The 26202-nt window shown below is 28.3% G+C and overlaps 1 protein-coding gene across 12 annotated transcripts; it reads left to right on the plus strand.

The window, feature by feature from the left end:
• Positions 1-23918, plus strand: LOC105257511 (multiple C2 and transmembrane domain-containing protein). 12 transcript variants are annotated; one of them, XM_025412113.1, is made up of 15 exons: positions 21-111; positions 360-423; positions 5115-5359; positions 8752-9159; positions 11569-11850; positions 12205-12347; positions 12763-12954; positions 17796-17944; positions 18269-18674; positions 19153-19295; positions 19456-19815; positions 20008-20137; positions 21232-21405; positions 22259-22584; positions 23313-23918. In XM_025412113.1, the coding sequence occupies exons 3-15, from the start codon at positions 5302-5304 to the stop codon at positions 23410-23412; spliced, it is 2871 nt and encodes a 956-aa protein (XP_025267898.1). In that variant the 5' UTR covers positions 21-111; positions 360-423; positions 5115-5301; the 3' UTR covers positions 23413-23918. The 12 variants fall into 12 exon arrangements, with proteins under 12 accessions (XP_025267899.1, XP_011266485.1, XP_011266482.1 ...); XM_025412112.1 differs by having other exon boundaries at positions 39-111; positions 5082-5359; XM_025412114.1 differs by having other exon boundaries at positions 1-423; positions 21277-21405.
• Positions 23919-26202: the final 2284 nt, after the last annotated feature.

Raw genomic sequence — 26202 nt, forward strand, 5'->3', positions numbered from 1 at the left:
CTGTCAGTGGCCTCTCGAACACGGAAGCGTCGAAAGTGGAGAACGTCTGCGAGAACGCTTCTCCTCGTCCTGACATCCCGAGGCACCGCCGCGTGCGCGAAGATCCGCACGGTAAATTGATCATTGTGAACGCGGATCGCGGATATTGATGTGCGCGAAAAAAGCGATGATGGTGAAAACGCATCCGGTCCCAGCCACACCAACGTTCCGCGACATCATACATACGCGTTTACATACAGACACCACGAAACGTCAAATCGAATATTCGATCGGTTTTCTTTGTTAAAATACGCTCCTTCTTGAACGAGGAAAACAGAGTTTCCGCTTCGCCAGCTTATGGGATGTTTCGCTCCTTCCAGCTTCCTTGAGAAACATCTGCGGAGATGATCGGCGTGTGATGAGATACATGACATGAGTCACGAAGTATCATCTTGGTCACATTTAATGAGAGCATGGCAATTTCTTTTCTGTTTGTCAATGTTAATTAATTTTTCATATCCTTGTTTAGTTCCTTATGTGTTTTCCAACATCCATTAAGTATCTTTCGACGATAATCCGTTGAACGCTTAAGGAAAATATGTTTAAGGCAGTTATGGAATGCTGTGGCGTGGTTCTCTTTAGTTCTCAAGTTTATGATGGTTTACAGCTGTTCTATAAAAGTGTCCTAAATTTCCCGCACAAAATGCGGGAATTTTCTTTCATCTACAGGAATTCTTTGATCAATTTGGAGCTGATTTTTCTTTAACCACTGATTCGAAATATTAATACTTTATGTGAGAAATTTCCATATAACAAAGAAAAAATCGGAATATTTCTAATTTTAGAATTATACAAGTGATTAAAGAGAGATAATTCTTTTCAAATAAAAAGTGCAAGTAGATAAAATAAAAATGAATCAATCCTTCGCTCAGATTTAAATAGATTTATTTTAATAAAGTTAATGAAAATTTAATCTCAACATTTAAAATTTGATTTTGAAATTTTATCTTATTCTTTATTTTTATTTATAAACTAAATGCGCATTATTTCTAAAAAGAAAATTGATTGATTTTTAAACAGTCTTGCATCTTTTTAAATGTAAATAAGATTATTGATTATCTGATACACTTGTTAAAAAATTTTGCTATGAATTAATTTATGAATTTATGGATAAAAGAGAGAGAAAATGTTTGAGAAAATGTTTTGATGGAGAAAATGTCATGTTGGAAAAAATATTTGAATTTTTCAATAGATTTTTCCATTTAGCCAATGATGTATGTATTCGTATATTTCTTCGATTTTTATTATAGTACATGTTTATAAATTCTTTGATTTACTACCAAAGCTTTTGTCTTAAAAAAAAAAATAAGAATGCGCTGCAAGAATCACGATGTAAACCTGCCGCAAAATATAAAATTGTAAAATATTATACTCGAATACTTATCATTAAAAATGTAGGTATATCATTTTTTCATGAGATTGACAGTAATTTTCTGACTAATTCAGTTTTAACTCAGACCACATTTTAAATGATATGAATGACTGTAATAATAATTATAAAATCAAATTAAATATATAGTAAAAATTTCTTTTTTTTTATCTTTAAAAGTTTTGATTGATCTTATTTTAAAGTTTCAACAAAATCAAATTTTATGATATAAAATAAAATTTTTAATTAAATTTATAAAATTTAATTTTTTTACATGAAATCATACATAAAATTATTATTAAATATATTTCAATATTAAGGCTGTGAAAACACATACCAGTGCTTAAAAAGATTAAAATAAAGAAAAGTGTAATGTAGTTAGTTATAACGTGGCAATCCATCTTCTTTCTTTAATTTTAAGGATTGATTCATCTTTTATAAAGAATGCTTCTGCTATTACATCTTCAATCATTATATAGCAATTAGAAAAATTTGACATTAAAAGATGATAGATGTTTAGTATTGTTAGACATTTGAGAAAGTTTTTTAATCAAGACACTAGCGATCCTAGCCAAAAATTTGTTTGCACGTTTCAACTTTTGTATTTGTTGACTTTAGGAAATTTATTAAATCCTTTATATAGCAACCGTTAGTTATACATTGAAGTAAATATATTCGCTTTCACAAAAACTAAATCTATCAAGAAGATTGTGCGCGAAGGACGCGTTTTGGCGTGTTGTAAGTGATAGCTTTAAAACGAGAATACATCTTATCGCCTGCATATAAAGATCATCGTGCATGTTTTGCAAATAATTATGCTATCGCTGAGATAATTTTTTCCAGTACTTACATAAAAGAAGATAAAATTAATTTAAAACTAAGATTAAAAGAAACTTATATAGAGAGTACAGTCAAAATTATGATACAACTGAGAAAGAGTTAATCTTTGTGCAAAAATACATTGAAACATAAATCGTAAAAAAATCTTCTTTGGGACTTTATTTTAAAGAAAATTGCTTTTTATTATTGGAAAAAATTAGTATCTTTCATTTTCTCTTATAAGAAAATTTTTCATAATTTTGTATGTGTGTGATACATTGTTTAAAGAACATATGCACACATACATAATGGATGATAAATTAATAAACTATTTCTGTTTTAAAAAAATTGTCTCATTTGAAAAGAATCTAAAGTTTATTTCAAATAATACCATATTTTTTGGAACATAAAATATTTAAGTATATTTTGATGATTTTATAACATGTACATAAGATAATCAATTTATTTAATTGTTTAAAATAATGCAAATATATTTTCTATTTATAATATATTTTCTATCGAAACACACCACATGTATTCTTGTTATCCAGCTTGGCTAAAATTATACGACCATCAGATGACACAAATGCAATTTATGCAAGCGGTTAAAACGACATTTTCAATCTCTTGAAATAAACACTAATATATAAGTTAGCTTTTTTAGTTATTTTTATTTTAGCACTACAATGAGTATTTTTCAGTCAAAAAGATAAATTCATAGATAAATGGATAATAGATAAATTTATGTATAGAAATCTTCAATTATTTATCAATCATTGTACATCATTACTCATGAGTAAAGAAACTAAAAGGATTTTATTTATCATATATAATAGTATTAAAAAAATCCATATAATAAAATTTTGTTTATTAAGACAATTTAGAAATATAAAAGAGATGAGAATTCTAGAAAAATTTATCTTTTAATTAAATTTTTACATATGCTTTATATGAAATTATTTTTTACTTTACACAATACCAAAAATTATTGCAAATTTCTACTTTACTTTACAAAAAATTTCTACTTTTACTTTACACCTTAAAATTAAAAAATTGTGTATCATATATATATATATATATATATATATATATATATATATATAATGTATTGGGATAACGTAACATGCAATTGCGCGTGGAAAAGCGTAGTTAGTAGTGCGTGTTAACGATCGATGCGATTAGACGGGTATACGATAGTATGGCGTGTTCTCTATCGATGATGGCCATTGCCGTATATATCTATGCGTATAGATCTATGCGTTTCAACCCTCTAACGCACTTTACGGTTTTAGTCCGTCATATTTGGGAAATCTCTGAAAATTCTCGCGTGATAAAAGTAAGGAAAAAAAAAATATATATCTTATTTAAGAAAAGATATATTTAGAAAGATATATTTAGAATCATATTTAGAATATCTCTTAAAATTACATATTATTAAATTTAAAAGTTTGTTTGCTAATTATTTTGCACTAAATAGATATGAATAGAAATTTTTTTAACAAAAATATCATAAACATTGACAGTTCCTAAACGATTTAAAAATAATTTTTGCAAATTAAATTTTAAGAGACTAGATACTCATGTTTTGCAATTAATTTTAAGTTAGTAAAATTTTAACTCTTGTGTGTGTGTGTGTGTGTGTGTGTGTGTGTGTGTGTGTGTGTGTGTGTGTGTGTGTGTATATGATGATTGTGCACAGATGTAATATTAAAAATTCGAAAATCGCGCGATAAATAAACATTCCGATATTTTTATTAAGAAAATATAGATGGTAAATTAAAAAAATGTATTGTTAAAATTACAATAGCGAATTGTAGAGCATTGTCTATTTATTATATTATATTATATTATATTTTTAAGATTTTATTTGTTAAATTTCCACATTATGTGTAGGATATGTCATAGATAATACCCTTCGAAATATTATTCCGCGTATTCAGTCAGCTAATAGGTTTCTTCAAAGTTTGATCTCAAACGCACTAATTAAATTGACTAACAAATATACTGGATATCACGTAAATACTGACTCAACTAATTGTCGTACATTCTGTTTAATTGTAATCGCAAAATATCACTGCAAGCTAAAGATAAACAAATAGCGGCTCGATTACAAATCTGAATTCAGAAAACAATAACATATTTGTTTAATAAATTAAATAATATTTGTTTATTTCAAAACAACAATTTGAAATCGACGTATTTAGAGCGATTATTGCATAAAATGTATAAAATGAAGGGGAATAAAAAATATTTATTTTTTCTCGTATAATTATTTTCTGTCAAAATTTTTGTAGTAAATAAAAAAATATTTTTCATACAGAATGTATAACAACTTGATTTTAATTTTAATGCTGGATCTAAAATTTCGCTATTCATTCATTGTGACATTTAATATAAAATTAGTAAAGAGATTATTTAAATTTAAAAAAAGTACAAAGATATATTTTATTAATTTTTTGATTTTCAAAATTTTTGTAAAAGCGAAATTTCACAAGAGAAGATTTTGCATTTTCCATTTATTTTTACATGTAGCATCATTTCCTCAGTTACACCATTAGTAACGTACAAGACATTTTGTACTTCGTCCAAAACTAATTTACCCGTCGTTTCAAATGGTTTTTACAATTTAAGTCACAATCTCCCAATACTCATTTGTTTTTATTCGTATTTATGTACACACATATCTTTCTTATATGCAACAATGTAACAGTAATTAACCGAAACTCTTAAGATTTATGTCTTAAAAAATGGAAAAGGAAAAGGAAGGATATAAAAAAGGAAAGATTCTAGAATCTTTAACTTTAACATTGTATTAAAACACATGTTATAAAACTGATTTATAATAATTTATAAGAGAAAAGAAAACACTGTGCTTATGGTGCTGCAGAAGTCATCGAGCATTACGTGGACACTGCGAGATCGGAATATGTGCTGGTTGGTCAATGTTGTTGAAATTTATTAATTCATCGACGAAATCATGCTATCGGAATGCGGCGGATTAGTGCACTTCAAGAAGAGACTAAAGCTTTGCAAGCAACGGTCTCGAGAACTAATTCGCGTTTTCGGAGGATAAGATGAGCAAAAGTGTGGAGTTACTCGCTGGATCGGAGGACAGTGAGGCAACATCTGCAGGTGAATAATGTTACAATATATATATATGTAAGTACATGTGTATCTTTAAGTACATGTGAATCTTTTTGTGTTTGTATATATGTGATTGAAAATTATTTCTATATAAATTTTCAATTTTAATAATTAATTATATATAATAATAATTCTTTTTATAAAAAAGAAATTTCTATAGATTCTATGTAAATAGAATAATATATATATAAGAATAGAATAAGAACTTAATAATAAAATATTATACAGTAGATTATATTCTATTATATTCTATTACATGATAGAATAATATAAGAACTTAACGAAATAAATTTTCTCCGCTAGCTTAATAATAATTAATTAGTGAGAAATATATATGCATTTATTCTGTGAAAACTTTTTCAAATAAAATTTGCTTTTCGTGCAACTAATTCTACATATAATATTCAAGCTCTAGAAAAGTCAAATAGAACTCACAGAGTGTTTAAGTTAGATAAAATCATGATGAAAAAGTTGGACTTTATTCACTTTTCTAACTGTATCTTCTCCTTTTTAAATAGTTTATTTTTCGATCTAAAATCTCTTATAGACTTCAAGAGGAATTGTAAATTTTGTAAAACTATGGTTAACATTCTTTCAATTAAACAAAACGTAGATTGAATTTCTGATTTATGTGTCTATATCTATCGACATCCGATGCAATATCCCAATTAGATGACTGAATACCCTGATTGATTTCCGTGATACATTAACGTGTTAAGATAATTTCCGATGAAAGAGAGACAAAATCCAATAAACGTCAAATGCATTTGCTCTTCGCATGTCCGGACATCATCCCCATATCCGGAATGTACGCGTTCACTGATTCCGTCACTTACTGCACACTTTTTTTGGTAAAGGAAAATCGACTTGAAATTCGTTTTGAGAATGTTTCATTAGAATTAAAAGCATGGATAGTTGGATTAAGTACTCGTTATATTAGATTTATTATAATTCCGTTTTTATTATTAAGCAAATTGTATTCACATTGATGCAATTTATTTCTTGTGAGATAATTAAAGATTCTAATTTTTTTAAAATATTTAATTGTTTTTAATACGAGAAATATATCTATCTCAATAGATAAATATTAAACCGATTGTAATAGTCCTATATTAATTGCACGACACGTTTTCTTAGAGTATGCTAACGGAAAGCATGCTAAGTCTTTCAAAGTCAGTATTACACTATGTTTAATAATACAGACGGATCAATATGCTTACATGATATGCGAGCACATACATATAATGTACTTCCCATGTCATTCTTCTAGTGACCTACGTGTATTGTTTTATATCCATTCACTATCCAAGTTCACCCTATTTTTCTGTTACATCGACTTTCAATTCGGGTATCAGATTAAATCGAAATAGATTTATTTTTGTTGTTTCCTTCCATTGTTTTTGATATGTTGCATAGATATTAGATGGAAATTATTAACAATATTATAATAGCATTATTGACTTTTCATTATATTATACATATAAGTTATATAATATATATAGTTAAAAGTATATATTGTTTATAAAAACAACAGTTTTTAATTCTTTTAAAATAAATGGTTAGTGGATAGTTAAATACAAAATAAAAATTAATTCTAAAATATAACTTATTAAAAACTTATTATTATATTATTCATCTATAATATAATAATGTTATGAAATATTAAAATGAAATATTAAAATTATTTTATGTTAACAAGAGATATCGAAAAATCAAATATTAAAATAATTTTAAAATTATCTAATAAAAATGTCATCTTTTTGTACACTTAATTAAAATATCTAATTATTAAAATAATTTAAAGATAACTGTATACGTAAAAAAGTTATAACAATAAATTTTATTATGAAAAATCTGTATAAAATTCCATCTAGTATTGTACCAATATCTGCAACAAATAATTTTATATTACATTTAATATTTCTCTCCTCAGCGAAAAATTATCTTCCGCTATTAGAAATGCTGTTTAAAATTTTTTTTAATACTGCTGATGTTTCACACTTTTAGCTACAAAATTGTCATTTATTTCGTTTATGACCTTGTAGTGTTTAATAACAGTTTACTTTTTAGAAATCCGTGTTTGTTCGTATTTCTTTTTGAAGATATAAATTTTCAAAAAATCTAGATTTAATAATATAAAAGGTAATCGTAGAAAAGAAAATTTTAGTTATTAATAGTGAATTATATTATATTATTAATATTTAGTTATTAATAATTATTATTAGTTAATTATTAGTTAATTTATTAGTTAATGTAGATTTAGATTATTAATTTTATATAAGAGAATAGAGGTCACAAATATATCTTTATTCTCTAAAGATCGATTTCAAACGATTTGAGAAAACTTTTTAATTAAATACAGGCAATTAAATGACTCAGGCGAATCAGACAAATGTAAATGAATTCATTGTTTACTTGTTTGTTATACAACTACACTTATACGTTTCATTTAAGCTTATTAAGAAGAGGTTTAAGTGAATTACCTATGCGCGTTAAATTAAATTACTACATTTGTCATCAAAATATACATATATAAAACTCCTTATTGTCTTTCCGAAATTAATCATGTGTGTTTTTTACTTTACTTATCTAAATGTTAAATAATTAATTGTTGAATTAAATTGTTACTAAAAAATTATATTATATTATGATTATTATAATAGGATATAAAAAATGCATTTTAGGATACACAAATATGATTTTCTATAATATACGAATTTTTTTTATAAAAGCATTTTCAAAGATATATATTGTTATATATTGTTATATATTGTTATATATTGTTATATATTGTTATATATTGTTATATATTGTTCAATTTTGAACATAATATATAAAAAGGATAGGGAAGGTAAAAAGAATACAAATTTGAGTTTTTTTCTTAGAAACTATTTTTTTCCTTTTTTTATATGCATTTTTATCTTTTAACAGCATTAGTCATAACTGTGTGTGATAAAATCTATATGAATAATAACATATTGCTTTAATATTAGTACTGTGTTAATATTGTCTTCTCCGCATGAATTTTTCATAATGTCCATAACGGCATTAATTATTCATGTAATATCCATAACGCATGCGTGCAAGATTAGTATATTGTTAATGGCAGTATTCATGCAACTGTTAAGAACGCGAGCTTAGACTGTTTCTTATTTATCAACAAATTTGTTGTATAAAGGTAATTTTAATATGGATCAAAAAGCGAAAGAAATTTATAAATGAAGAAAATTAGAGATACATCTCACATACTGTAGTAAAATGAAAAATTTTATTCTACATTTTTATGTCTACGGTAGCATAAAATATCCAGTGTCAATAAACTTTTCTATCTATTTGATAAAGCGAGTAACTCGATCGAGATTTTTCGTTTCGATTTGTAGGTAACACTTGCACTCAAGAGAGATCCAGACTGAACCTGAACGGAAGTCGACAACTCTCGAAAAGCGCCACGGAGCTCCGAGATAGCGAGATTGCGAATAGCTCGCCATCGAGGCGAGGTGATGGATCGGGTGAGTCTGGCGTCCACCATCGGCATCATCGGCACCACGGCACGATATCGGTGGCACAGCGCACCCACACTTTCTTCGCGACTTTGAAAAGTCGTTGGGCGCGCAGCAGGAGCAAGGAACGGAAAAAATCGAAGGATGCCAGCAGCGTGCAATCTCAAGATACGAGCCAGCTCAAGAATCCTGGCGTCGAGTCCGATTATGCCGCCGATTACTCTTCCGAGCATAGCAGAAGTTCCTCGGCCACTCAGAGTCCGGCGAGGCATTGCCTCAATCGTCCAGGTAAGCGATATTTTTTTGATCGATTAATTGACTTGTATAGAAATCTGTCTGCGATTTTATTTTAAATATAATTAAAAAAATATAATTTAAAATGAATAGCAATAACTGTTAAAAAATAGTGGGATGCTTATGTATGAGCGCTGATATATATAACCCAGCAAAGTTGCATCTATGTCTATATTTACATATTGCAAATCTATGACTAATTCATGATTTCACTGTCAGATAGAACGCAAGCTTTGAACTGATATACACTTTCATATCAGAATCATAATTAAATTAAGAAATTTAAAAAAATATATTACAAAAATATATTTAAATTTTATTAATAAAATTGTTCCTATTAAATTATAAATATTTTTAAAAAATCGGCAATTAAAATGAATTATTACAAATAAGAATATAATCCAGAATTAAGAAATATCTAGTATTTAAATTTTAAAAAGCTTAAAATGCATGTATAAACTTGTATTATATCATTAGTTACGACAGAAAATTTTTAGAATTTACGAGATATGTGATTTATATATATGAAGGAAAAGTTCGCGGTCGGCATGACATAACAATTGTATACGTGTAATGTTATGACACGCTCGCTATGCATTGAATATATAATGAATTGAATTACTGTTATGCAATGAAGCTCTAACAATAAGTGATGTCTTTACTTCCCGTTTCATCGCTTATAATAGTGCTTTTCAAACTGCATTTGATAAAATATCAGTACTTTAAGAATTCAAATGCTTTAACTAATGTCGCAAGAAGAACTAAATCTTTTTTATACATATATTTACACTTGAAGAAAAATAAATATTTACCTTGTTTTTAATTAATTATTATTAATTTATTTAAATTTTTTAAGCATTCTCAATATTTTAAAAAATTCCGAACATATTTCTAAATTTTTAATAAGAGAAATATGACTCATATTTACGCTGATCGATTCATTTATATTAGTTTGCAAATTACTATCTACGAATCTAGGTTCAAGTACATTTTTATGCAAATTCCTATTTATAATTTTCTTCAAGTGTTATATTGCATAATAAATGTCGAAGCGCACGTGTTTATAGTGCAAATGATTCTATTAAATGATTTCTATTAAAAAGTTAAAAAATTTAACCTTTGCAATTTTGTATATATATGTGTGTGTATATCTAGGTTAAATGGTTGCGATCTGAAGTACTGAAGAATTAATACTTCTTTATTTGAATAAGTGGCTATTCGAAAATGAGTTACTTTAAATTCTTCAGTGAGTTAATTTAAATTTATTGACAAATTACTTGATTTAATAAACTTTCTCACAAAATAGTTATGTTATGAAACTTAACTTTTTAGTGAAACAATAAAATAGGATGATAAATATAACATATGCTTTGGACATATCATTTATCATTGAAAATATATTCGTGAAATACTTAGTATAAATGATAATAATTTCACTTACATATATTTTTTTTGGCCAATAACAACTGTATTGTTGACAAACAAACAATAATTAAACAATTAATATTTTTCGAATAAAGTCTATCATTAATTATATAAGCTTAGCATTAATTATTACATTCGTGGAAATAAAACTATGCATTTTGCATTTAATTTTCAAAGTAATAAAAGTCAATATGTGCGGCACGTTTAGACTTCATTATATCAATTGATCCAAAATGTTTCAGCATGAATGCCTTGCTGGCGTGTCTTGCTATACTTAGACAGATTAATCTGAAGGACTTTATGTACTTGGTTTATAATACAAGCATCAGTACATAACGGTTTTTTGATGTTTAAAGCTTCGCCTACGACAGAGGCCATAGTATAATTATGTTTTTATTTAGTTACATCTTTATTTTTATTACATTTTTATTTACATCTTTTCCCTCAAATTATTTTATATATTTTCTCTCAAACTTTTTATATAATATGTTCAATTTTTTATTCATTCGGCATTAATACAATCTTTAAATTTGATATCTTGCGCTAATAATATAAATTGAAAATATTATGAATTCCAAGAATACAAAATTTATACAATAATAATGCTTACGCCAATACCTGAAGATTGCAAGTAATTAACTTTTTACTCAATCTTGTAATAATGTATAATCTTCATATATGTAATATCTTATATAATAATATGATTTGAAGATATTGTGAATTCTAAGAATATGAAATTCGTATAATAATGCTTACGTCAATGCTTTAAGATTAAAAATAATGCAAGTAATTAATTGACGTTAATTATAGTCAATGATTGAAATTCAAAAAATAATATTATATATTCTTTGAACTTTAAAATATTTCATAAAAATACACTTGCATGAAGTTTATGATTTTCAACCGGAATTTTTTACTTTTGGTTAATCAAATTTATGGCCAAATTGTGGGTATGACACGTGCATTTTATATGCACAGAATCTCCGTTGGCGCGTGGTGGCCGAGAAAAAATCATGACCATGCAAGAGGACAACATCGGAAAATGCGGCGAAGGATTTTCGAAAGGATCCGTAAGTTTCCAAAGTCAAAAAGAAGGACATACAAGCGAAGGGCCTCAGAGTTCTATCAGCCAGGATGGGGGCGAGTTTCTTCAGGACGAGGTGATGCGAAAGAGAGAACTAGCGTTGAGGCAACATGCCTTCTTTCAGCTTCGCTTGCACATAAGGAGAGGCGCAAATCTCGTTGCGATGGACAGAGGCGGTAAGAGAAAAGAAGAGATTTTTTTAACTATTTTTATTATTTTATCGAAGAAAAGATTCATAAAAATATATAGAATATACATATATTTGTATATGTATATGGATTTGTAACAGAATGTGCAAACAATTTCCACAATTATTTTATAAAATAAATAAATCATAAAAAATTGTAATAAAAAAAATTATCTTAAAGCTTGTAAAATCATTTAAAATCATTTGAAGATATTTTTACATGGATACATAAAATATAGCTCGAAATGTTCAAGCTATATTTATGGGAATATAAAGTATCCTTTATATCTATCGACATATCCATAAAATATTGCAATTTATAACTGTTAGTTTCTCGTTTTAGGGGCCAGCGATCCTTATGTAAAGGTAAAATGTTCAGGACGATTATTACATAAATCACGAACTGTTCATCGCGATTTAAATCCAATTTGGGATGAAAGCGTGACCTTGCCCATAGAAGATCCTTTTCAACCACTTACTATTAAGGTATATTTAATGAGTTTTCTATTACATCAATCCAAATTTCAAATATAGATAAAACATCAAAAAATTAATTATAAATATATCACTTTAAGAAAATTCCAATTTTTTATATAAAATTTTTTATCTCTAATTTAAATTAAAATGATTTAATTTATTTAATAAATATTGGGATTATATATAGAGTAAAATATATAAATATTTAAATTTAAATATTTAAATTGGAGTAAAATATATAAATATTTAAAATATATAATTTAAGATATAAAATATTATTGAAGGGTTATCTCTGATAAAAGTAAGTAAAAATATTATTAAAGAATTATCTCTAATAAAAATAAGTAAAAATATTTATTAAGAATTATCTCTAATAAAAGTATTGTAACGAGAAATTATCAAAAAACTTTCTATATATTGACAGGTTTTCGATTATGATTGGGGTCTGCAGGATGACTTTATGGGAGCTGCTCAATTGGATCTTACACAACTTGACCTTGGACATTCTCAGGATATAACATTAGAACTTAAAGATCCGGGCAGGCCGAAGCAACATTTAGGCGAAATCTATTTAACGGCTACATTATGGCCGAAAAATCAACAGGAAAAAGAACAGGTATCATATATTTATCTGCATTATTCATTTTCTTTCGGAAAAATTTTGATTTATTTAAAACTTTTTAATTTATTTATAATTTCACGAGAGAAATGATAGATTATTAAACATACATAATACCAACGAATATTCGAGAATAGAATGTGTATCGAAAATGTATCAACTACGGTTCTATGAAGGATAGAGCAGGGATAATAAACTAACAATAAGCGATCGCGACGTCGATGATTCTCGGTCGCGGTAAAGAGATAGATGTGTTGTGCGTATATTTATAGCGTATATATGAAGAATCTGGAAACTGGGTTGTGAGGGAAATATGCGCCCGTATTACGATATCGACTTGGCGGCTTGTCGTTGAAAGTGGAGTGCAAGGCCTGGCCCTTATCACGGGAGTTCCATTTATATGTTAACTATTATTAAATACTATTCCTCCATGTCGCGATAAATAATTAAATGAAAACTCGGATATTACATGACGCCGGACATTAAATGTGCTTTAGAAATTAATAATTAATTTGCGTAAGAGTTCAGTTCTATAGACATAATAATGCGACATTTAGTTCACACGCGTCGCACTTTGCTCATTTAAACTTTGCGCTACATTTACATTTAAACCTCTCATTTAATTTATGTGTTACTTCTTAGAATCTTAATATTTTAAAACATTTTTGATTTTATTATTAAATTCAATTGAATTTTATTATTAGAAATTTAATTTAATATATTATTATCGAAATATATAATGTGCTGAATAAAAAGTTTAAGAATTAAATTACAATTATAAAATTCGTTCTTGAAATTTGCCCAATATAAGATAATATAAGGTAATTAATGTTTCTGATTAATCTTCTTACTTATATATGTATACTTATATATGTATATAAGTAATATATATGTATATATGTATATAAGTAATTAATGTTTCTGTTATATATATATATATAACAGAAACATTAATTACATATATACATATATAAAATAATATAAAATATGGTATTTATGAAAAATACAATGAAAAAAACAATGGCATTAATATTTAATCTTTAAAATTCTTTCTAAGTTGACTTACGAAAACAAGAAAAATACAGATAATTATTTATATAATTAGATATATTACTTTATTTTTTTTAATTGAGCAAATTTAATATTATTCTGTTTGATGTTTCTTTTTCTCTCTGTAAATTAAAGAACGGCTATTCTAGAATATTGAGAGAAAATTAAATACAAATTTTACATTATGCTAAGTGATGTGTCTCAGTCTCTTTCTTTGTAAATTGAAAAACATTTACGGCAGAATACCGTGCTGTGCGGTTATAACATCAAGAATACTGTCTTAATGTTTACCGACGTAACATCAGTTTCTCGATGCAAATGGAGAGGGAAAGGAAGGCCAATTGGTCAACATGTTACGCCAGTTGTCGACGAAGCATACTTGATAGTCGGATGACTTTTGTCGATTCGACTTGCGAATGATAAGTGTATCGTCGCTTAATGCGACGCAGATAGGATGGGACGATTCGTAAATGAATTTGATTATACAGCAGTAACAGGTTTAGCGTTGCTCGTGATAAGAGACTTCCGTTGGCCACGTGATTGCAAACCGCCTATATTTCTCATTGTGACTCAGCCACGCTAATCGACAATATCGAATACCGTTATCATTGCTAAGTGACTAAAGCCTGATATTTACACTTTATGTGTTTCTCGTAAGTGAATAAAAGTGAGTCAACGCACGTAAGTGTCTCTTTGCGAACAGTTTCTTTCACACTCTTGTGTGTACCAGCTTCAGTTGACATCAGAGTGTCAAGTGAGCTTCAATGTGTCAAACAGCTCTTCAGATTGTTTCGAAAGTTTGCTATAACATGTTTATTTTATATCAAGTATTTGTTGCAAGAGATGTATAAAGATAAGTGATATGACACGTATAAAGAGTGTGTGATTATAATGTTAAAAAAATCATTAAGTTAGAAAAAAATTATATAATAATTATTTCTCAAGGTCACGTGTGCCTACTCATCGCGTTTAAATACTTTTTGTCTACTTCCGCGACATTATGCAATTCTGTTTTGCATGACTTTTTTATGCAAAAACGTATTTTAATGCATTTAAAAACCATGACAAGTTAAATCATGGTATTTTAATGGATGAAAGACGAAGAGCCGAGGAATGATATTGGATATCTGGTTCCATTATGACGTGAGTCCATTAGCAATGAAGGCTGCAAGTCAATCGGACGAAACATGATAATAATGGCTTTGGATTAAAGAATTTTGATGAAAATTAACGAAAATAACACGTTACACGTAGAATTTTTCTCTTGATGCAGAAAAAAAAACGTTTATGATTCGTTTTTTTTTAATTAAAAAATAAAAATTGAAAAACAGCATTACTTTTAAGAAAGTTTCTCACTCAGAAGGAATGCTACATTATTGAATTTGTTGAACTTGGACAGTATATTCGATCTAAAATCAATACACGCAAATTTGATATCGCGTCGAAAAGAATAGTGACAAATTGCGCAAAGTTAATCACGTGGAAGATCAAATCCGATTCAAGTTTTGCGACCGTCACATCCAAGATGAATATTACATCCGAAGATTCCTCATCTAAAGTGAATGCGAGCGGACCTAATATCATTCCCGAGATTAAAGTTACACCGAAAATTGATGTCATGTCCAAAATCACATGTGAAACAGATGCCGTGCCGGAGAAAAACTTTGACGATGACGTGTCTAAAGTCAACGCTGCATCTGAGATTCACGTAACATCCACTACGGATATTGCTTTTAATAAAATAGATGAGACTGTCGATAAATCATTCGATATTGAAAGACCTCCCAGAAGATTGCGCCGGAAACTTCCCATGGACCAACAACAATATCAACCTCTCGCAGAGTTAAATCCAATCATATCGAAACAAAAATTCGAGACAGAAGATACGGATAATACTAATACGGAAAGCGAAGCTGATGAAAATAAAAATGATGTCTTGGCATCAGATAATAATGTTTTCGAAAATATTCCACATGAAGAAAATTCAAGAGAATCGAGCTCTCTTACCGACGAGAAATCGAAAATCCAGGAAGCTTCTGCGGTAAAAGGATTAGTTCCTAAATCAATTTCCGAAACTAAGAAGACGGAATCGAATACTACTGAAAATGAAAAATCCAAGTTGGAACGAGCGTCTGCGATGATAGAAGTTTGGAAGACACGAGTGGTTGAAGCATCCATCGAAAAACGATCTGAAATTAAGAGAAAAAAGGCAAAGCTAAAAAGTTCCATGGAGCGGAAGATGGAATCGATAGAAAGGATATTGGAGGATCACGTGGAGCGGACTTTGGAAGAGAATGTGGAGAAACATTCATGGCTGCAACCGATCGAGACATGGATCGTCGATCGTTGCAAGCCTTCCTCCAGCTACACAGTAACGCATTGTCAACAAGATGTCAATGAAGACGTTGTGTCGGAACCCGTGTATGATTTCAAATTCACGTCAGCGACAACAGCGGATGAGGAACCGAAAATTGAGAGCGGACCGTTGGAGAATCGACGAGCAATGAGGATCGATGAATCGAAAATCGAGAGAAAAGTGATCGATCATTTCCGGAGACTGCGAAACCGGACTGGTTCTCCGAAATCAAGTCGATTCGAGTCCGTGAGTCCAACCGCGCAACTAAAAAAGCAGGAAGTTCCCTCGCATACGGAAAATGGAGAAGAAAATACTAATGTGTTAATCAATCCTGATATTTTGGAAGTAAAGGAAGTCAAACGACACGATCTTTTGGATAGACTAAAGGATAATGTTAAAGAGAAGATGGAAGATATTCATAGGGTATATACATATAAAAAACGAATATCTTTCTTTCTTATCAGTAAAATTTATGACATATTATAATGAAAAAATTATTTCTAATATATTTCATAAAAACGGGTTATAGAAATGTTTTCAGCTTAAAATTTAATATATACATCAATTAAATAATATTTTTCCGATATATCTTGATTTTAATGTATTAGAACATTACAAAATGCGTGCTATGCACGCGCTATTTAGTTCCTTTTACTATGTAATCCAAAAAAATATATGTATAATTATATACATAAATATATATAGTTTATTACATATATTATTATACACATGTTTATACACATTATTATACACATTATATTTTATACACATTATTATACATATATACATATTTATGTATATTTATACATACATATATAGGAGAAAGAGAAGGAGGAGGAGGAAAATGTATTCAAGTTTTACATATAATGCATATATGTATATACATATAATATATGTATATACATATATGCACATATATTATACTGTATATATCCTCCTTCTCTTCCTTCCATTTGTAAAAGTGTATAAGAAAAGTTATTGTTAAACATAAATAGTTAATTTTTTTAAATTAAAAAGTGGTCTCTCTTAAATAGCTTAATTAACTATTTAAAAAATAAACAAATAATTTAACTTCGTATATATTCTTATATTTAAAAGATTTTTAAATAAATTTCCTTCTTGAATATAACTTTCTAATAACAATATATAAATTATAATAGATACATGTGTTAAGCACAGGAATATAAGTAAAAGGTCAAATAATCGATTTTATATGGTATTATTTTTTATGCATTGTTTCTTTTATTATGCTTGTCCTTTGCTTGTCCTTATGCTTTTTAATAAAGAGAGACTTGAACAATTGCAGCATTTCATGTGCGCAATCGTTGATTATATTGTCTCCAATTTCCAATAATTATACATTATATTATATTGCAATATAAGTCTCACAGTAGTGCTAATAGTAGTAGTGAGAATTTATTTAACATTGCAGTATTTCCAGAAGACGAATCGATTGGCGGACGTAAATAGACGATTAAAATCACAAATATGGAGTTCGGTGGTTACAATTGTGCTCGTGGAAGCAAAGAATTTATTGCCGATGGACATAGATGGTTTATCGGATCCTTATGTGAAATTTCGGTATGTAAATTCGTTAATATGGGATTACGTAAATTAAATATTATTATTTATTTTTGTTAAAGAATATTGATATAAATTTAATTTTGCTTTAAAGAAAATAATTTGCTTTAAAGAGAACATACTACATAATGATTAAATGTAAATTCGTCCATTAACTTTGCTATTTTTACTGTAGATTAATGCAAAAATAAATTCTGTTCTCGCGATTTTACTGTAAAATTGACTTGACTAAAGTTTGCAAATATATTAGCAATTCAAACAGCAATAGTTTATACAACTGAAAGTTCGACTATAAAAACCAGAATTTCGCGTAATAATTTGCAGACTCGGCACGGAGAAGTACAAGTCGAAAGTCGTTAACAAGACATTAAATCCAGTTTGGTTGGAACAGTTTGATCTCCATCTGTATGAGGATCCGTATTTGGGACAAGAGTTGGAAGTGACAGTCTGGGATCGAGACAGAAGTCACCAAGACGATTTAATGGGTAGGACGATGATCGATCTGGCGGTTCTCGAACGAGAAACCACGCATCGATTATGGCGTGAACTCGAGGATGGCTCGGGCAATATTTTTTTACTTTTAACAATAAGTGGCACTACGGCCAGCGAGACCATCAGTGATCTGGCCGTGCACGAGGACACGCCGATGGAACGCGTTCAATTAATCCACCGCTATTCAATCTTAAACACTCTGCAGAGGATACGCGACGTAGGTCACCTGACAGTGAAGGTAATTAAAGACTATTAACATCTGTTAACATACCGATATATTCTAGAGTGCTAACTTTCTTAGAACGTCACCTAGGGATGCTAATTAATATACGGAGTTCTGAAATAAATTGTTAAAATCGTTTGGTCATATTAGTTCCTTGATTATATTGAAAAATACTTTTATTCGTGCAATTAAATTTATATTTTAAATTTATCTCTTATCGAATAATTTTTTGACAAGGTTATGCTTTTATTATTTAACATATTATAGTTAGAAGTAATTATTTTGATTTTAATAAAAATTATTTTAAAATTGTGTTGAGCTTTAAGGTTTCAAGTTATTTTTTTACAAATACTTTTGAACAATCTCTCAATCTTAATAAAATTTTTAAAGAATTGCTTTTTTTATAAGACTTTTATAAATCAAAATAAAATAAACGAATTTTTTGACAAATCTCATATTATGAGAATCTGCTTCTAATTCAGTTTTTTTACAGGTATATCGAGCGCAGGGTCTCGCAGCAGCCGATCTCGGCGGTAAGAGTGATCCATTTTGCGTTTTGGAGCTCGTGAATTCCAGATTACAAACGCAGACGGAATATAAAACTCTGGCACCAAATTGGCAGAAAATTTTCACTTTGTAAGTTAATTTAAATTTAATTTGAATGCTGTTAGCATTTTTTATTAGCATTTTTTAACATAAATTATCATATTATTAAATACGAAAATAGCAAAAGTTAGAATATGATCAGACAATCATTTTATTTGAATGTAATCGAAAACAATTTCTGTTACAATAGCAATGTAAAGGATATCAATTCCGTTCTGGAGGTGACAGTGTACGACGAGGATCGAGATCACAAAGTGGAGTTTCTTGGGAAAGTGGCGATACCATTACTAAAAATGCGTAACGGAGAGAAACGGTGGTACGCGTTGAAGGATAAGAAATTGAGGGGCCGCGCGAAGGGTAACTGCCCTCAGATTCTTTTGGAAATGACCATCGTGTGGAATATAATCAGAGCATGCGTCAGAACGCTTAATCCGAAGGAAAAAAAGTATATGGAGCCAGAAATGAAATTTAAGAGACAAGTCTTTCTGCGAAACGTTCTCAGACTCAAGGCTATTATCGTCATATTTATTGACATAGGGAAATATATACAGTGAGTGACCGATTTAGGTGATAATATAATAATATAAAATATATGAATTAATGTTTTATATATATTATTTAGAAAATTATAATTCTAAGATTTCATACTTTTTAACAAAAGTGTCTTGGATGGAATTAAAATAAATTTTCTAAATTTTTAAATTATTACCATTTACTATTTCTCATTTTTCTCTATGATTAGGAGCTGCTGGGAATGGGAAAATAAGATGAGGAGCGTTATTGCTCTAGTGATTTTTATTTTCGGATGTTACTACTTCGAACCATATATGATACCAGGTGTGGCATTATTGATTCTTCTAAAATATTACTTGGTACGTCATTTTTATTATTGATTTTATTCGAGTTTTAATCCCATGCTCTCGCAGGTACTATCTGTATTTCAAAAATTAATATAATTATTAATTCTTGACACTCTTTATACAAATAAAAGATATGATAAATAAATAAAAGATTATAAGGTCACTTTAAAATAGTGATATTAAATTGATTTTTGTATGATATATATATACAATATATTTTTGATGATTCCAGAATCCGCAAAGAAAAAACTGAAAATTTATTAATGCAAGGGATTAATACTTACAATTAATCTATAATGCCAGCATGACATTCTAAATCCATCCAATTTTTAATTTTTATGTTCAAGCGCTTTAAACTTTATACTTTATATTTTAACTAAATGTTTATTTTTGATTCTTTAGTCTTTATTCTTCGATCTTTATTGCCTCTTGCAGATCTATTGACCAAGTATGTACAAAATGTGATAAAAATCATTGATATTATTTCATCCAGTGAACAGAGCATGCATTTTTCTTAAATTTTTGCATTTATTCAATAATTTTATTTTAACATCTTAATATGTGAATGCCTCATATGTTTGCGATTAATTTTGCATAAAAATTCCTTTAATAGACTTTTATAACAAAAGAATAAATAATTGGGATTATATATAATGTTTAATTTTATCATATTCTGTACTCATTTAATTTGAATTTAAATAGCACAATGAGTATTTTAAAATAATTTCAGAAAAATATATCAGTTCCCTTCTTCTTCTACAAAACTATACAAAGTTAAAGATTGATAAATTTATAGAATTAAAAAAAATATTAAAAGCAACATTTTCTTGCAGTTGTGTCTTAAAAATAAAAATGATACAACATTTGATTTGAACGGAATAGTATATATAGAGAATTAATATAAAAAGATTTATAATAAACTATTATCTGAATCATTCGTCAATATCTTGCAAACAAAATCAAATATTTGACATTTTTTGTATTAATTCATATGTCCTGTAATTGTATTTTAAATTGTCTGAACCCATCCTGCATAAGTGCAAGTTATGTCCGCTTTGTTTCTTTATTGGCTATGTTGCATGTCGAATTTCTTTGCTACCTATCAGCTTAGCGGCGAAAGGAGCGGATTCAATCATTGGATTTGCGGACAGGTCGCTGTGGTGACGGGTGCACCTTTGATTTACGCAAGTTCGCAGTTTCAAGATCATTCTGAGATTGGTTCTGACGATTGTCCGGCAACGCCAGGGGACGACGACGATGACGAGGATGACAAGGATAAAGTAAGTCATTGTGTATTTTTAAAAAAATATGGCATTTAATTACGACACAAACAACAAAAAATTGTTTTTTCATGATAACAACATATTATGTTTTGTACGAATTTTTGTTCCATTAATATAACTGTACGTAAAGAGTGATGCAAATCATATTGTTACTTGTTGTACACTATTAGATCTATAAGATATTGTTAGGGGAATCTCATTATAGATAATAATGCGAAGATAATGATAAATATGGTAAATTCTCATTTGCGTACCGTATATCATGCTCTATTTAATAAACTTAACATTATGACCTTCGACCTACGCAAATTAATCAGGTAGATTGCTCTCCCTCGTGTTAGCAATAAGCTGAAGTATTAAGAATTATGCGCCTCCGTAAAGTATTTTATGTCTATCTCATTACGTTCTATGAATAGCAATAATGCCCGGATAAAAATTTTATCTCTTTAATATCTTATTTAAGTAATGTTTAATCATACAAATTTAACTATGTTTGTATAAATATCATGTATAAAATTCATACAGATACAGCTGTAATTTGTTTTATATTAAATATTTAGAAAATATACTCTTTTTCTGAAATATCTAGAAAATATCTACTTTTTCTGAAATATTTAACTTTATTAGACTTTATGTTCGGAAAAAATTTTATTTTCATTTACATCTTAATTTTGCTTGCATCGATCTTTTAATTTTCTAATCGCCTATTTATGGATTTTAATATATTGAATATACATTTCTAAATAACATTTACAGAATTAGAATATCTGAAAAATTAGTATATTTTCTGGATATGTTTAAGCAACATGAAGTTAAAACGTTTCACTCATTAAGATATACGATTTTTCAGGAAGAGAAAAAAAGTCTGAAAGAGCGTTTACAAGCAATTCAAGAGGTGACGCAAACAGTTCAAAACTCGATCGGCTACATAGCTAGTCTTTGCGAGAGAGTGAAAAATCTTTTCAACTTCACGATTCCCTATTTAAGTTACTTGGCGATTATTCTGGTGATCGCTGGAGCAGTTGTGCTCTATTTTATTCCTATCCGGTATCTGATCCTTGTCTGGGGAGTTAATAAATTTGCTAGAAAAATCTTCAGGCCTCACACCGTGCCCAACAACGAGCTCCTCGATCTTATATCTAGGGTGCCTGACGATGAAGAGCTGCTTAATTATAGGTAGGTAATTAACGATAACTTACATTGGCGCGCGTATCATCTCTCATAATTAATTGGATTCTTTCGCTTATAGATGTAAAACATCCGTCAAATCAATGTTTTGGGAAACTCAAGTATAATATGGTTTGATACTGTATCTTTGATTTTATGGCATTAAATATATATAATAAATTCAACTATTATTATATAATTTTACAATCTAATATTTCTGTATCTTTGAGAAGCAGAAAAAAATAAATTTAGAACAGAGAGAGAGTTAACAATTTTTATATTTATCTATATATTATTATAAACAAAAAATAATAGATCCTATATATCACAGAATATAAAGACAATTAGAACAGAAGCTACTAACATATATATGATTATTTAAAGATTAGTAAATTAATTTTAATCGTTTAAAAAGTTTGCTGAAAATTATATAACTTTTATATATTTGCATAGAAATTTGTATTGTCCAAATTATCTATGAAATTCTGTATTTTTCTCGAAAAAGCCTTTTCCGCTGCTCAAAGGAGGTGGGGAGAACGTATACATATACGTAAACTATATTAAATACTAATAAAAATTTGATTTTATTTAATAGCATACAGTGTGGATGTTTTCTTCATAAATTATCATATCAACGAGGCTCCATATCATCTTCACGATACAATTGATTTACGCTTTCGAGTCCGCGAAAGAGCATCGAGGTATGAAGGTATCTTTCAATGCATATCTTTTTACAGAGAACTGAAACCTGTGCCGACAGCAGATTGCGAGAAAGGCTCGGGCAGTCCTAGTTCAAATACGAGAAGAGAGCAAAGAAAGAGGCACAAAGCGGCGTAGCAGAATTACCCGCGGCCGGAAGTCGCGGGTCCAAGGTCGTCCAGTATCCTTAAAACGGTCCTGCTGCGCCGGAAATTGCGACAGCGAAAAGGATCAGCGGAAAATATGGATGTGATCGACATAGACTGAATACACTTTCGTTTTTTACTCCCCTTAAATTATAAAAATCTTACTAAAAGTCTACCGTCAGTCGTTGGCGAAGGTATCGCACGTGATATTGCTTCGGAAGGGGCAAAAAGATGTATAAATTATTGACAATGAAAAATCTTAATGCTGAAAGAAAATAACAAAGAATCGAGATGGATATTTGTTACGTGAATAATGAGAAAGAAATGTTTTTATCACGGAAGATAGAATATTATATACTGCGGTATAAAAACGATTGATCATATGATATATCTTAAAGTATATATATCATGTTAAATATAAGAAAGAATATAAAAAGACACAATATGAATAAAATGTTGCTTGAAATATATGTCGTGAAACTTATATAGAATATAAAATTATATAGAATTACAAAAAATAAGTAACATATAATATATTAATTATTATATTATTTGATAAAAAATGCCAATACTATTTTTTAAAATGTATTATATGATCATATTGTTTTTTTCTGTCCGCAGTCGATAGTAGCTATCTATGGTATTAAATTCATATATTATTATTTTTTTAAATGTACGATGCAAGTGGTCATTGACAATTTTCTTCCAACTAATTGAATAGATCAGAAGAAGTCAATTGAAAATAAAATTTATATGATTATAAAATTATAATTATTTAATTTTTTAGACATAAATCTACGATAATGAATGCTAGAAATTCATATTATATACTGGGTTTCTATGTATGAATGATATGTGTAAAAATATAATCAGTGCAGAAGTTTATACATATTTTAAGATCTAAATTTAAAAATTAAAGAAGGTTGATATTTGAAGATTTAAAAATTTAGAAGATTTAAAAATAATCCGTATGAGAGAATATAAACAAAAATGCAGAAATATAAATTTCGAAAACTGCATAAATAACAAATGATAAAAAGTAAGCAAACATTTCAAAAAAGAATAAAATTATTATTTTAAGATTTTGTAGAAATTTAGATTTTGTGAAAATACCTTATTAGAATATATCTCAGTTTGTTTAGATTTAATGAAATTTAGATTTAATTGAAATTGAGAAATAGTACTTTCTTTCTTCATCATGGTAATTTGATTTATGTAAGAAAAGTGTGTAATGAATTTTTTAAATAATCTTCCGAGAAATAGAAAAAGAAAAAGAGCCAGAGAAAGAGACAGTGACACAAGCAAGGCAATCTTGAAAGTATTATGTTTTTAAAAGGGGAATCACGTTTCGATCATATCAAGGAAAGCAAGAAACGTGTGTTCTAAGAAATTTATTAGTTAACAAATTGACAAATTAATGGAAATAGATATTTAAACAAAGTGCAACGACAGTTCACTTAGAAGAAAACATGTCGACCGTTTCGTCCATCGGTGTCATTAGTTAGCCATTAGATATCGTTACGAGGGATAAAGAGATATAAGAGCAAGTAAATATTTTTCAGAACATAATTCAAGTGTTAGTATTCCCATGAAAAAAATTACACATAACTGGGCTTCGTAAAAAAAATATTATATAATTGATTTTAAATTAAATTTGGATGTTCTGCTGCGTTTTTCTTAAAACTCTTACTCTTCCGAAATCTTCATATGAAATGTTCATCAAAGTTTTTAAAATTAAGGAATTAAGAATTTTATAATATTTATAATTAATAATTTGATGTAGAAAAATAGTTATTTGTTAATATTATTTGTATAAGAAGAACACGGCAAAACTTCATTAATTCAATATATTCGCGCATGCGATTACGCGAAATTATATACGCACGCTTATATAGATTGCGCGTGATGATTTTCTTCTAAAGCGTCTGACGTTATTTAAGTCTTCATTCCAACGCACAGTTTGTTGATTAAATGTTAGAGAGAGAGAAAGTGCGAAATTATTTTATATGGCATTTTTCTCGTATTGTTGCTATGCGAGAAAGCTTTTGCTTTTTCGATTGGAATTATTCAAAGCACGGCGAGTGTATTTTTTACAACGTTGTTTGCATTTGGATTTTCAGTTAGATAATATTAATACCGAAAGTACGTAACACACTTTCTATACAATAACTTTCTTAACGCGTAGGTAATAAGTTCGATGTACTGCTGGTGTTACCAATGACGACTTTATCATGTCTTTTTAATACGGTTATGTAATCATCCGTACCATGATATTTTCTGTCTAACACGTATTCATTTCTTTCTTATGTTAAAAAATTTCATGTTACGTTAAATGTCATATTATAATTGTATAAAAAATCTATAAGCTATACTGAATTTATAGAACCGCTTAAAAATGCTTTTATTATAATACATAATCTTCGAATAAATAACAATTAAAAACAATTAAAAACAAAAAACAAATTGATATCTAAATTTGAAAAGAAGAAAACAATTAAATTATATTTTTCAATTAATTTCAAGTAGAGTTTAATAAAATTTTTATTTGAAACTTAATTGCAAAAGATGTATAATATTGAAAGTTGAAATGTAATGAAAAATAATATCTCCGTCGATGTGTTCATTAAAGGAAAATTGTCTTCGTGATTAATTTGATTGACTATAATTAAAAGGATAATCGATGTGATTCCAAGACGCATATAATATGAGATACCTATACATATAACGCGTAAATCGTTAATAATGTGTTAAGTCATTAATTAATTAGAAAATATGCAGTAGG

The sequence above is a fragment of the Camponotus floridanus genome, unplaced genomic scaffold, assembly GCF_003227725.1.
Source record: "Camponotus floridanus strain SB8 unplaced genomic scaffold, Cflo_v7.5 scaffold48, whole genome shotgun sequence".
Classification (NCBI taxonomy): domain Eukaryota; kingdom Metazoa; phylum Arthropoda; class Insecta; order Hymenoptera; family Formicidae; genus Camponotus; species Camponotus floridanus.